Consider the following 13,322-nt stretch of genomic DNA (forward strand, 5'->3'; position numbering starts at 1 on the left):
TTATAGAGGATCGTCAAACTTTCCAAAGAATAACAGAGACAAATAATGACCATATTTTAAGACATGTGGATGTCTGCTTCTGCACTTTTGTGAACCATTTCAGCACCACGGAGCTTTACTTAAGACAAAAGTGCAATTCATTTATTAAGTGCCGTTAAATAATAAAGGTGGAGTATCCTCTAGTCAAATGTGTTTAAACGTGTATTTTTCGTACAATGTGTAGCTCTAGCCTTGTTGTTTGAGACGACACTAAAACTTTACTAAAACGTACAATGATTAATACTTTTTCCTGGAGAATGACTAAGGATTATGAAAGTTACCTAGAATTGGCTCATACATGTACAGTCTCTTACACTGTTTTACATTGCTGGTATTGTGTCAAAAATAGCTGACAAGAGAATGAGTCAGACCCACCCAGACTTGACTGTGGAAAATTTTCAGTTGTGCTCCAATGAAATGGCAAAATTCCTTACATCCTCACATATAGAGGAACCTATTCAGGGAGCATTTAATTCTTTTTTTGTCTTCATAATATACCTACACCATGGCATTACTGTGCAGAAGGGTTTGAAGGGTGGTGACAAATAATTTTAAATTTATGGTAATGATCAAATACTAGTATTAGAAAATATAAAACTATAAAATTATTTTGTTTTGCTGTTCTGTACTGTAACTTACCAAAAATACACAGAAGCATCACATTTCCCAAAGAACCATGACCATATGGTGCCCTGATGGAAGCAAAATGCTGACTTGCTTCATGTTGTTCTTGAGTTGGAGATATCATGCTTTACTATGACTGTTGGCCTCAGTAGGATGGGCAGCATTGGCACAGTGAAGCGGAAGCTCATGGTGATGCCAGAGGAAGTCATGTCCTTCTCTCTGTGTGAGTTTTGTTGGCACTGTGTGTAGTTATCCAAAACAAAAAAATAAAAAGGGAAACACTGATGTGGTTTACAGTGCAGTGGTGATGCAGGCACCGGGGCTTGTGGCAGAGCAGCTTGAGCAACCTTGGAAATTCAGCTCTTGTCCATGTGTTTCAGGAAGAGTGGAAGCAAATTTTTTTTCAGCGATAAAAAGAATATTTGGCTTATTGGGAGAATTGGCTTGATCAGCTTTTTTATGACAAGCTTTTTTTTTTTTGAATCTAGCAAGGCCTTGTTGAATTTGGATACAGCTATAAACGCATCAACTCATGTTTTTTTATTTTTTAACCTTTAGGACATTCAGCATGCTAGCCTATTGGACTTGAACAGGTGGAAGACCACTTAAGAAGCTGCTGAGTCAGTCAGCGCTTGGATCCACAGTAGAGCAAGAGATGGGGAACACAGCAACCAAATTCCGTAAGGCTCTCATCAATGGAGATGAGGTGCTGGCTTGTCAACTCTATCAGAGCAACCCGCAGTTCAAGGAGGCTCTGGATCCCAATTCTACATATGGAGAGTCCTACCAGCACAACACTCCACTACACTATGCGGCCCGGCATGCGATGACACGCCTACTCAGGTTAGGACATGAAACAGATAAAATTAAACAAGCTGCAAGCAAGCAGATCTAAGATAAACATTCTGAGTCACGTGATATGATTTTGGTGTGGCTGGTGTCAGTCTGCTAAAAATGCACATTTATTGAGTACATTTGTAAACACAAATGTCTTGAGTGTGGAGCTCCCGACATTACCTGGGCTTGTGCATGCGTCACGCTGCTTTGTCCCGAATTGTGGGGAGGCCTTAGAGGGAGAAAATGGGTGTGTTAATGATGTTTCTGTCACTCAACTGCCATTGTAATAGAGTGATTTATTTATTAATTTCTATTTAGATGCGGAGCTCTGATGTGCTTTAAAGAAAAAGGTGTTTTCCACAGCCTAAGTTTTCAATCATGTTGTACCTCCTGTGTGCAATAAAATTGAGTTTCTGTCATGGGGAGGCTTCTCACTCAGTTGATCTCCCGCTGTGTGTTACATGTGTGAAACAGAACTCCAGACAATGTCCGAGGCTGATTTCTCCCGACATTGTACGGAGTTCATTTGTAAATGAAGCTTTGATTGATAGATAAAGGGGTAATTTGTTATGCTTCAGGTTGTTGCTAAGTTGCAGATTATATTGATCAATTAAATTATTATTGTATTTGTTATTTTGCACATGCATTTTGTAGCTGTTTAAGTTGACCCAACAGAGGACTGTATTGCTGCATCATAAGAGAAAATTAGTTTCATATTTTGTTTCTATATGTTTCTGTCCCATCTGTCTCTCTACATAGCCATCTGTTTGCAGCTTTCAGGAATGCAACATGCTGGGATGAAACAGGATAGAGCTCCAAGAGCTTCCTATGCCACAAGCTAACAACCTTGCATGTGTTTGTCTTTTCTCCTATCAGGCCCTATTTTTCCTTTGCTAATAAGATGCTTGCACAATATTGTGTTCATCCAAACTATATATTTGTGAAAAAATGGATGGATAGATAGGACTTGGCTTTGATGTTTTCTCCTAGACTTAGAATTTTGCTTGCCTTGTACCTCACTTGTAAGTTGCCTTGGATAAAAGTGACTGCTAATTGACTAAATCTAAATAGATAGATATAATTGTGATTGTTCTTGTTTGCACAAAAAGCAAATAAATTCTAAGGGAAGTTCTCAGACTTAATAAGTAAAAAGGTAACACTTAAATCTGTAAGCTTCTCCCCTCTTTATAACCATTTCTGAGTCAAAAGTGAAAGATTAAAATAATCTATTATACCTGCCCTTGTCTTGTTCTTGTAGGTTTTTTCTCCTTAGCAAAGATGGAAATCCCAACAAGCGTAATATGCACAATGAGACATCTCTGCACCTTCTCTGCATGGGCCCCCAAATTTTGACCTCAGAGGGGGCACTTCAGCCTCGGATTTCGCGGCCATATGTAGACGAACAACGACGTGCAGAATGTCTACAATTCATCCTGGCATGGACTGGAGCAAAGCTGGACCACGGAGAGTATGAGACTGCTGATATCAATGCCACAGACAATAAGAAAAACACCTGTCTGCACTATGCGGCTGCCTCAGGCATGAAGACTTGTGTTGAGGTAGGATTCCAGTTTGACATTTTAGGTAAAGATCCACGGATTTATACATGGGATCTAAAGTGCTCTACCAAGATAGGGGAATATTTGGGAAGAAGATAAATAGGGCCACAATAACCTTAATTAGATATTCACTAATTTGGGTACCCTGAAATGGATTTTAATGTACAAGTTCACAAATGCATTCTTGGGATCTAAATCTGGAAACCTAAGAATAATTGTGATTTTTTATTTTTTATTTTTATTTATTTATTTATTTTTTTATCATGATAATACCTGTAATTTCTTTACTTTCTGCCTTAATGTGCCACTAGATTCAAAGACAAATTTTGCTTTTCTTTTTACTTACTCAGCTCCTGGTGCAGAGAGAAGGAGACCTGTTTGCAGAGAATGAAAACCGCGAGACCCCATGTGACTGTGCAGAGAAGCAGCGCCACAAGGAGTTGGCCCTGTGCCTAGAGTCACAGATGGTCTTCTCTCTTGCCCCTGAGGCAGAGGGTATAGAGGCAGAGTATGCAGCCCTCGACCGAAGAGAGGTACAAAATAACATATCAAGAGACAATTTTCCCCACTCACCTGGCAGAACATTGCATCTTTACCCAATGAAAGTGGACGCCCTATCATATAGTGTTGAAAAGTCTAGCCATAACAGTTTATTGTCATTGCTGTATTATATAAATTATTTTAAAAATGCATATTGAAATTCCCCAAGTCCAGTGTTAGAAATGTTGGTGGAATTCAGCTATGCATTTGACCATGTTACACTGCTAATGATTTCCTTGGACACAAACAAAGAAACACACATACAAATAAGTCGCCAAATGGTCTGCCATAAGGCATGTGACCCCGATTTTCAGCAGTTTACTGGGCCTAGTTACTCGTGACAACAATCTTTCTTTGATTTGATTTTAATATTGTGGTTCTTTTGTCTTTCTTTAAACGTCTTTCGTTCTACTCCCTCCCCAATCTCTTATTGCTCCCTTTGTTTTTCATTACTTTTCTGTGTAACCCTTCCTTTATTTCTTACTGTTATTCTTCTGTCATCATCACCCCTTCCCCCTCTTTTTACCCTTTCCTTTCTCCTGTCTTTTTCTCTAGCTGTATGAGGGCCTACGGCCTCAGGATTTACGGAAGTTGAAGGACATGCTGATAGTGGAGACAGCTGACATGCTGCAGGCCCCTCTCTTTACTGCAGAGGCATTGCTACGTGCCAATGGTACTATTTATCACACACAAATACACACTTAGTTACACACACATGCAGGTATCTACTGGTTTTTAAAACTATTGGAACTGCATACATCAAGTAGGCTAACAATACAAGAATACAGAGTACTACAGAACAGTACACCCCTTAGCATCCTCAGTAAATGATTGAAAATTGTTCCATGTTACAATACCTGTATTATTATTGATGTTAAAATTAAGCATTTAACATTTTGTAAAATTAAAAACAAAAAGGTTTAAATGGACATTATACATTTCTTAACTGAAAAGTACAGCCTCAGTGCAACAAAAGTCTATCCTGTAACTGATGCAACAAAAGTTACTTTACTTGTGATCAGTGCAGCAAACACATGTAGCTCTGATTTTTTTTTTTTATTTAGGGCTAATTGCATGTACAAGCTTATAAAACAATCTGTGATCACGACAGGTTTCTCAATTTTGACCTGGGCTTTGTCTTATGCAACAGGGTTCCACCTAATGAGGAATGTTTTACACAAGTATGAAACAAGAATGTCCGACTTCATCAGAGAGAGTACAAGAGTGAGTGTCAGTACTCAAGATAAGCTAAAACATAGTTGCAGGAGTTTTCAAGAGGTGTAGGAAAATAAATAATATCATTAATGCCCTCGAAAAATTGCAACATGTACAATTAAATATTTATACGCAGACAAGTAGGTAGTTTGAACTTGGCACAAAGATTAACTGTGGAAACTGGTGTTTCAGCATGTGGTCAGGTTATGTCAAAGAATAAAACCATTGGTCACCAAACTTGCCAAATGCTGTGAAGATAATTTTAATTACATGTAGTCATTTGGCAGATGCTTTCATCCAAATAGACTTACTGTACAAGTGAGGAATACAAAAAATGGCAGCATGGGGTTCAGTTCACTGAACTGAAGAGCGGCAACGAGTCAGGATCTTTGCCAAAACTTTAAAGATGCAATATCACTAAAGCATGCAAAGGAAAACACTTTGATACATTTCAGCCTATGTTGCTTTAGCTAAGATGAGACTTGTTTTTACATTTGCACTTACAGAACATTGCTATCCAATATATTGCTCTTTGTTGCATTGAGCTGCAATGGACATACATTAGTTGGCATATATTTCCCAATTTAAGCTAGCTAGCCTATTCTTTGAAATTTAATTAAAAGTAATGGCTCTCTTAAGCCCCTTTCAGACATGCACTGGAATTCAGACATGACAAGTCTGTTGGTCCTGACATTACTTGGATTTTACCCGGCCAGCTTCCTAGTGCAGAGTAGGGTTTATCTCCAACTGAGCTCATTTGTGAATAGAGGAGGTAATACTCCAGAGGATTCACCATGAGTGGGTGTGTTGACAAGTACAGGGCAAATACAAACACCCGAAGTTGAAGAACTCATTCATTCATAGGAACACAGCAACGTCAACTGTGAACTTCTGTTGGTATGGACAAACCTGAAAATCGTTAAACAAATGCGAGGAACGGCAAGAAATTCTGTGGTATACGACAAGATTACAAAGCAAAACACTGTCACTTCCTCAGGTTTGTTTTTGCGTAATGTTCTGCCCCCTGCTCGAAGTGCCCAAGGGCCACCCCTTGCCCAATTACACAGAATATTACTTTACAAGTGAGAACGCATGATGCATGGACTATCTCCCAATGTCGGCCATATGTCTGAAAGGGAAAGTCCAGACAGTGACAGGACCTGATCCTCCTGACATTCTCTGTAGTTCATATCTGAAATAGACTTTGGTTTATTCATGTAAAAATAAATAAATAAATAAAAAATAATTAAGTAAATTGAGGCAGAATGTCTGAGACTGTAATTGCTTTTGTGTCCCTCCCAACTTTTATTTAAGGCAAATAGTTTTGCTTTGCAGACTATTTGTGTGTGATTAGAGTCTCAGGTGAATTTGGGTTTAACGTTTGTGTTGCTTAATGCCTAATGCGTGTGTCATAATAGTAGCTTTGACTTATAAGATAAATTAGAAGCCTTTTTAAGGGTTTGGGTGACTCCTCCTCGTTACAAACAGACATTATTGCCACCTCCAAACAGTTCAGCTCATCATGTTTTTACTATTTAATTATAGTACATATAATAGTGACACCTTCAGTCAATTTTACGTTATCAAACTTGCATACCTAATGACATACACATGCAGGAGACAAGTTACCATTAGACTAAATCAATGAAAGCATTTTACGCTGAGCAAAGTCTAGGGATTTTATTTACTCACAGCTTTCATGCCCACAGACATCACTTACTAGCATCACTTATTTAAACCGATGCTGTTTCACCTTGGGCTTGGCCACATATTGAGGGAGTGTGTTACAGAGTTGATTTACAGCCTTAAACCACCAATGTGTCAAATGTCAAAAAATTGTGTCAGTGTGTGGTTGATTTTAAGTCTTTAAATATGCCAGTTTCTAAATAAGTGGGGCTCCAAATTCTGGAGCTGTGTGTGCTACATATTAGACATACTTTTTAGGAGCTTAAGGGGGGAGAGAGAGACCCCAGAATAGTGCTATATTTATTCACCTCTATCATGGGAATGATGGCTCCCATTTTAATAGGGATGGAACATGTCGGAATATTGGAAAATCTGCCAAAGGTTTTTTAGACCTGTGTATCATGCATTTCTTGTAAAAACTGTTCTTTTTCTTGCTAGTGTTTCTCTGTTTTCTTATCACAATTCTTGGTGCTTTTCTTCAGAACTGCCAGTCTGTCAGTTTCTCTATACTTCTGCTCATTTGTATTTGCCAGCTAATTTTTAATATTTAAGACTAAATGTGAAGACTTTTAATTTCACACCCATTTCCATGGCCAAAAGCATGAAGATAGGGTCATAATCATTGATGAGTTTTAATTGAATGGAGATGAGGGAAGTTGTTGCAATATTCATTATCTAAACGAGGCCATTTAGAGTCTGAGGCGTTTGATTGGTGGTGAAACGTGTCTCCAGTCTGATAATGGCCTAATTGCATAGTTGACCGGGTCATGTTTCTTATTTTTGGTAGGGAGTTTTAGTAGAAATGTCTAGGCTCAGGCACAGTTCACAACTCATTCAGTATTTATACTGAAAATCTCTCAAACCTGCCCTCTTGGTAGTGTAGGAGCGAACAGCTATTCTAAAACAGAAAACCAGATGGCAGCACGTCTATGTTGTTGGCTGTTTTGAAAGGTTTATGTTGGTTGTGTTGACAATGCAGAGGGAATTGTGTGGGCTTTGGTGGATAGACAATTATACTTACCAGTTCCATTAAATACATGATGGACTAAAAATTACTCTTTAATGTCAACAAATTTTATGTGGATGAAATAATGAACTTGTTTAATTTAAAAGAAGGTGTGAGAGATTCTCAAAATATACAATGTTTTGCATCAACTTTAGGTTGATTCTAATTGAAGCATTTGTAGAAGTGTTGTCTAGCTGGGCTTGCTCTGTTTGCTTATCACAGAGCTAAAAATGTCTGCATTGTGGTAAACAATTAGGTTTTTGATTAGTTCCATCTCAAGACCAAGCCATTAAAACTCTGGTTTTCCTCTCAGCTTATTCTTATCTCTGCTTTCAAATTTATTTTCATACCTCGTCATTTAGATCCAACCATCCATTATCTGTAACCACTTATCCTGTTCAGGATCGTGGGGAGCCTATCCCAGCTGTCATTGGGTGAGAGGAGGGGTACAACCTTGACAGGTTGCTAGCCTATCTCAGCCAACATGGGAAGACATACATAGATATACAACCAGTTACACTCAAATTCAAACCTATAGGCAATTTAGAGTCACCAGTTAACTGAACGTAAATGACTGTGGGAGGAAACTGGAGTACCCGGAGGAAATCCATGGCAGTGGTAAACACTGGACCAGTGTGATGCCCACCTCATCATGTTCACCTTAAATACTAAGTTTCAAAGTAACTAATTAACATAATGCTCCTCTTTATACTAGTACTAACATTTCTTTCTCTTAAATTATGTTTTTAATTTTTCACATCAGATTGGGACAGAGAGAAGCTTCTAGAGGCCTGGATGTCCAATGCTGAGGAATGTTGCCAACGCTCAGGGGTCCAGATGCCCAACCCACCTCCAAGTGGCTGCAATGCCTGGGACAACCTGCCCTCACCCCGCACACCACGCACAACCCGCTCCTCCATCACCTCACCAGACCAAATCAGCCTCATGCCCACTGACGAGGACTCTTCTCTGGTGAGGGAGGTCTTAAGTTCCATTTTACAAATCATCAAGTGTTTGTCAAGTTAATGAAATAACAGAGCAGCAGAGAAACAGAAATATCAGTGTAAAGACTGAATCACTCATGAAATAAAAATGAAGAACCCTTAGCTTTAAGTAGGGGCATATTTCATAGGTGGCACTAATGAAAATTACACTAGATTGAAGTTTGAATAAAAATAGTAGTTACACTGTTTATTCAAAACATATTTTATTTTTACATTTAAACATTTTAGGTTAAAAAGTAGTGGTAAATGAGAACAGCATTTTTGTTATGACTTTTGTTTAACTGTATGCGTCAGATAAAATGAAACCACTTTTTTTTTTTTCACATTGACTAACAGTAATGGGCAATATACCCATAAAAACTCTACTCTTTTTAAATGGAATTCCTAAAATTCTCTCTGCCACACCTGTCTTGCTGCATAATGTTACATTATTTTTTTTGCATTATATTGATGACAACTATTAGTATTCAAGCCAGTGGCCATTTCCACAAATATAAAACATAAGCAGAACTTCCTCTGCTTTCTCTACATCTAACTTATCTCATACGCTAAAGAGCCTTTCCGACATGCGCTGGAATTCTGACATTATCCTGAGGGGGTGTATGTGTGAAAGCAAATGAGTAAAACGCAGCCAGCATTATCCAGACTTTATCCATCGAGCCCCCTAGTGCAAGATCCCCATTATGTGCGTGAGCTTGTGTGTGCAGCATGCTGTTCTGTTCCGAATCGTCAGGAGGATTAAAAGCGAGCGGCTGCTGTTATAGTCACGTAATACAACCTTTATTTGTTAGCTTTGATGTGCTGTAAATAAAAGACTGTTTGCCACATTTTAGTTTAGTTTATTACGTTGTGCCTCCTGTGTGCTCTGATTGCACTGTGGAATCCAGCAGATTTTTACACGTAGGGCGGTTCTTACTCAGGCCATCTCCTAACATGTATGAGACGCCACCCAGGACGATGTCCGAGGCTGAGTTTTCCTACCATTATCTGCAGTTCATGTGTAAAACAGGCTCAGGTGAAAAAAACATCTGATAAAGCTGACCTCCCAATCTATACACATTTTACATAGCAGGTTTTTGCAGCATTTTGATGTCAAAGTAAGTTGGTGCAATTTGTCACTCTAAAGTACACAAAAATTGTTTGCCTTGTGAGCAGGATGTACATCGCAGCATTGGACTGTAAAGACCTCTACACCCTATTTGTAGAAGTTTGCCATGGTGGCTGGTGTGCCTTTGAGATTAGATAAGTGGCACAGCGTAGTCATTATAAAATGCAGTCATCATCAAGTTATCGTAATACATATTTTTAAATTTTATAGTCAGTCACATAGGTGTGTGATTGATGTCTGTACTAACTGTTTGGATATAGTATTTAAATTATTATTATGTGCTCTAGTTGAAGCTGTTCCCAATGGGAACGTAGAGCTGAGTAAAGAATAGCAGAAACTCTCTTCATATAACCTTGGTGGTATAAATAAGTTACTATAATATGATGTAGAATTTATATTAGTGTTATTGAGTCTTTGAATATCTTTTTCATAGGCTAGGTTATACCAACAAGACATAAGACAACAAGACACATATATATACACACACACACACACACACACACACACACCCCATGTCAATTTGTCTGTTGGCCTTAGTACCCAGTCAAATGGCTGTTTTGCCCTCTGAAAATGTATACAATTGAAGAACAACTGGACTCGCCCTCACATACAAATGAGTTGTGCAGTTCTGAAGTTCACATCAACCAGCATTAATCTCATACATATAGATCTTCCTGTGTGTATTTTCAGGTCCATGCTTAGTCAGAACCTTTTTTTTCCCTCACAGTTATGCTTGGTTTTATATCATGCTTACACATTTATTTAATCAAACCTTTCCTTATCCTTGTTTATACTGAGCTATTGTAAGTGGTGTAGTTTTTATTTTTAGGTAGCAGCAGTTTGAATACAAATTTCTGACATGAATAGTATAAATCAGATACCCAAAATATTCTATTTGGTATGCAACACAAGTATTTTGTTAGCTTTAAACAACTACAACTCCCATGAGTCTTGGTCTCTCAAACAAAATGGATGGTCTAGTTTCCACTGCTGTGTTTATAGGATTATGTCCACAAGGTCATCATTAAAACACTGACCTACTTCTGTGAGAATGTTAGCACACTCTGTGTAATTGCTTTCCTCTTACCCTGACCTTGTTTAAATTTTCTGATCATTATCAAACATGCTTGACATTTTCCTCGGCAGTATTCTTTGTGAGCAATTTTCAAGATAGAAACTCTACCACGTAATTTGAGATATCCTGCACTAAGACAGTGTCTAGTGGGGACCTGGCCTTTAGCTAATTTTATGCTGCTGGCAGTTTGTCTTGTTCAACCACTTACTGTTGAAGACTGCCATTGAAGGTATTGAGTGTTTTTGACAAGAGTCAAAGCTTCCCAAAAGATGTCAGCAGAATAAATTGGCTTCCTTGTCATCTAATTTGTGCTTGGGTAACTGTATGTGTTAACATTTGTTATCAGTTTCTTTCCAGTAACATTACTGCATAGCATCATGTGACACATTGACATTTTGGTTTTGAAAACTATATTACAAACTAATTCACTAAATGTAAGCAAAACATTTTTGACTAAGCAGTTAAGTGTCTAGTGGATACTGTGGATTGTATTGTTAAATTATAGGTTGGATCTTCACCAGTGGATAATATTTTTTTGTTACATGTATTTAAGATTTAATAGATGCGGAAGAGTTCATTTTTTCAACAGTTTTTTCAATATTGGGAGTGAGTTTGCTGAGCATGCAGCGTTTGGTAGCTCGTTCCGCCATTTTGGGATCTTCTTTGTTGGTGTATCTTTCTATTGCTGGGACCACCAGGCGTGGGATTGTAGACCTGAAGACCTGGTAATATTTGTTTGTGTGGATAGTTTGAGAAAACACATCTAATAATAGAACGGTTATTGGTAAGCTATATGCTAAAGAGAGGCCATCACTTTGGCCGGGGTTGGCGTTTGGCACTGGGGAATTTTACAAAGCAGGAACCATTGTGCTTAGTTGGGCATACATTTAAGAAGCCCAGTCATTTTGATAAATGTTACATTTTGATTACTCTTTGTCTTAAGGTCACATAGTAAAGTAAATACAGCTACAACATTCGGTTGTTTGTTTTGTTGAGTTTCTGCCTCAACAAACCATATTTACAGAAGAAGGGGGCAGCCATTGCGGCCAAGGTGGAACACAGCTACGCTAATCTCTTTGTAAGACTTACAACATTGAAAAAGAAAAGGGGGTATGAAAACTTTCTGAATTCACTGTAGCTGCTAGTCTATAACTGTTTGTGCTTGTATTGGAAAAACAGAGTTAGAAACCTAAGAAAACAGAAAAAACAGAACAGTCTAACAAGTTTGATTTAGCCTTCGTGTAATATAACAATTGTTTTAAAAATGTTCAGGCTGCAAGCTGAAGCAACAGGAACAGATAGCTGTAATGAAGGGAGAGATGTGGGAGAGCTGGGTTGTACAGAAGTAGCAGAAACAACAGGTCAAATTAGTATTAACTAACTCTGCTCCGGCTCATTACCACCACATCTATAATCAAATTCTCCGGCAAACTAAAACCAAAGGAGGTAGATTATGTAGAATTATGTTATAGTAGACTTTATTTGGATGCAGTGTGGCCTTAACACATATTGTATTTTTCATGTTTCTCTTTCAGTGTGGTATCTGCATGTCTTCCATCTCTGTCTTTGAGGAACCTGTGGACATGTCCTGTGGCCACGAGTTCTGCCGAGCATGCTGGGAAGGGTGTGCTGCATTTTGGTTTAGACTGGATATTCTGTGAATTGGTCTAGAATGGCCGTTATTACCTTCCATTGATATTGCTAATTTTTTAATGTGTGTAGCTTTCTCCAACATGTGTATGTATGCTTCTTCAGGTTTCTAAATCTAAAAATCCAAGAAGGTGAAGCTCACAACATCTTCTGCCCAGCCTTTGACTGCTACCAGCTTGTTCCTGTGGAAGTCATAGAGAGTGTGGTGTCTAGAGAGATGGACAGGCGCTACTTGCAGTTTGACATCAAGGTAAATTTGGTTAAAAAACACAGATGTGCACATGGTGAGGCTTTTACACAGAATATAGACATTGTACTGATTCTGCAAGGGACAAACATGTGTCCTGCAGTTAAGTCACAATGTAGACTAAAGATCACATTGTGTATTGAGACAATTTGACTGAAATCGAACGGCAATAATGGGCAAACGTAGATAAATGGAGATCTTTAATGCAGTGATGCTGCCTCGTTTTTAAAACAAAAACAAAAAGTCCATATATAAAGTCAGGCAGAAGTTGTAACTAACACACAGTGCCTTGTAGAAGTCTAAATAAGCTGCTTTTCCCTGCAGTTTTTTTTAATTCACACTGTGCTGTGGATCAGCTGCCTGTACTTTCTCATTTCCTGCGTCATTCTGCAGCAGCATGAACACAGCCCAAAATAAAGGAAAAAAAGAAAATTCAGAAAGCAGCATTTCCTGTCACTATACAGTTAAAATCTGTGAGCCTTGCTTTCAACACAACTCTGAGCTGGAGGAGAAATCGGAATTCTCTTCTGCTGCATGTATATGCAACAGATAACTATAATATGTAAACATCATTCCCCAGTTACCTGAGAGTTCATATGTCTGACTAACCTGGCTCATTGGTATGTGAATGCAGTAATTGATTGGTAGGCCAGCAATAACCAGCATCCACCAAAACAAACAAACACAAAGCAATTCTGCTATAGTAAACCATGCTTTATGCCTTCATAAAAT

General features: G+C 38.4%; 1 protein-coding gene across 4 annotated transcripts in view; it reads left to right on the forward strand.

The window, feature by feature from the left end:
* The window catches only part of LOC137129942 (ankyrin repeat and IBR domain-containing protein 1-like), a 32,422-nt gene that overhangs the window by 1,167 nt on the left and 17,933 nt on the right, over positions 1-13,322 (forward strand). For all 4 annotated transcript variants that reach the window (XM_067509416.1, XM_067509414.1, XM_067509413.1 and 1 more), the window contains 7 exons: positions 1,222-1,506; positions 2,759-3,059; positions 3,410-3,592; positions 4,155-4,272; positions 8,270-8,478; positions 12,229-12,317; positions 12,449-12,593. In XM_067509416.1, the coding sequence (XP_067365517.1) occupies positions 1,319-1,506; positions 2,759-3,059; positions 3,410-3,592; positions 4,155-4,272; positions 8,270-8,478; positions 12,229-12,317; positions 12,449-12,593 (1,233 nt within the window). In that variant the 5' untranslated portion in view covers positions 1,222-1,318. The remainder of the gene's footprint in view (positions 1-1,221; positions 1,507-2,758; positions 3,060-3,409; positions 3,593-4,154; positions 4,273-8,269; positions 8,479-12,228; positions 12,318-12,448; positions 12,594-13,322) is intronic.

The sequence above is a fragment of the Channa argus genome, chromosome 7, assembly GCF_033026475.1.
Source record: "Channa argus isolate prfri chromosome 7, Channa argus male v1.0, whole genome shotgun sequence".
In the NCBI taxonomy this organism is placed as follows: domain Eukaryota; kingdom Metazoa; phylum Chordata; class Actinopteri; order Anabantiformes; family Channidae; genus Channa; species Channa argus.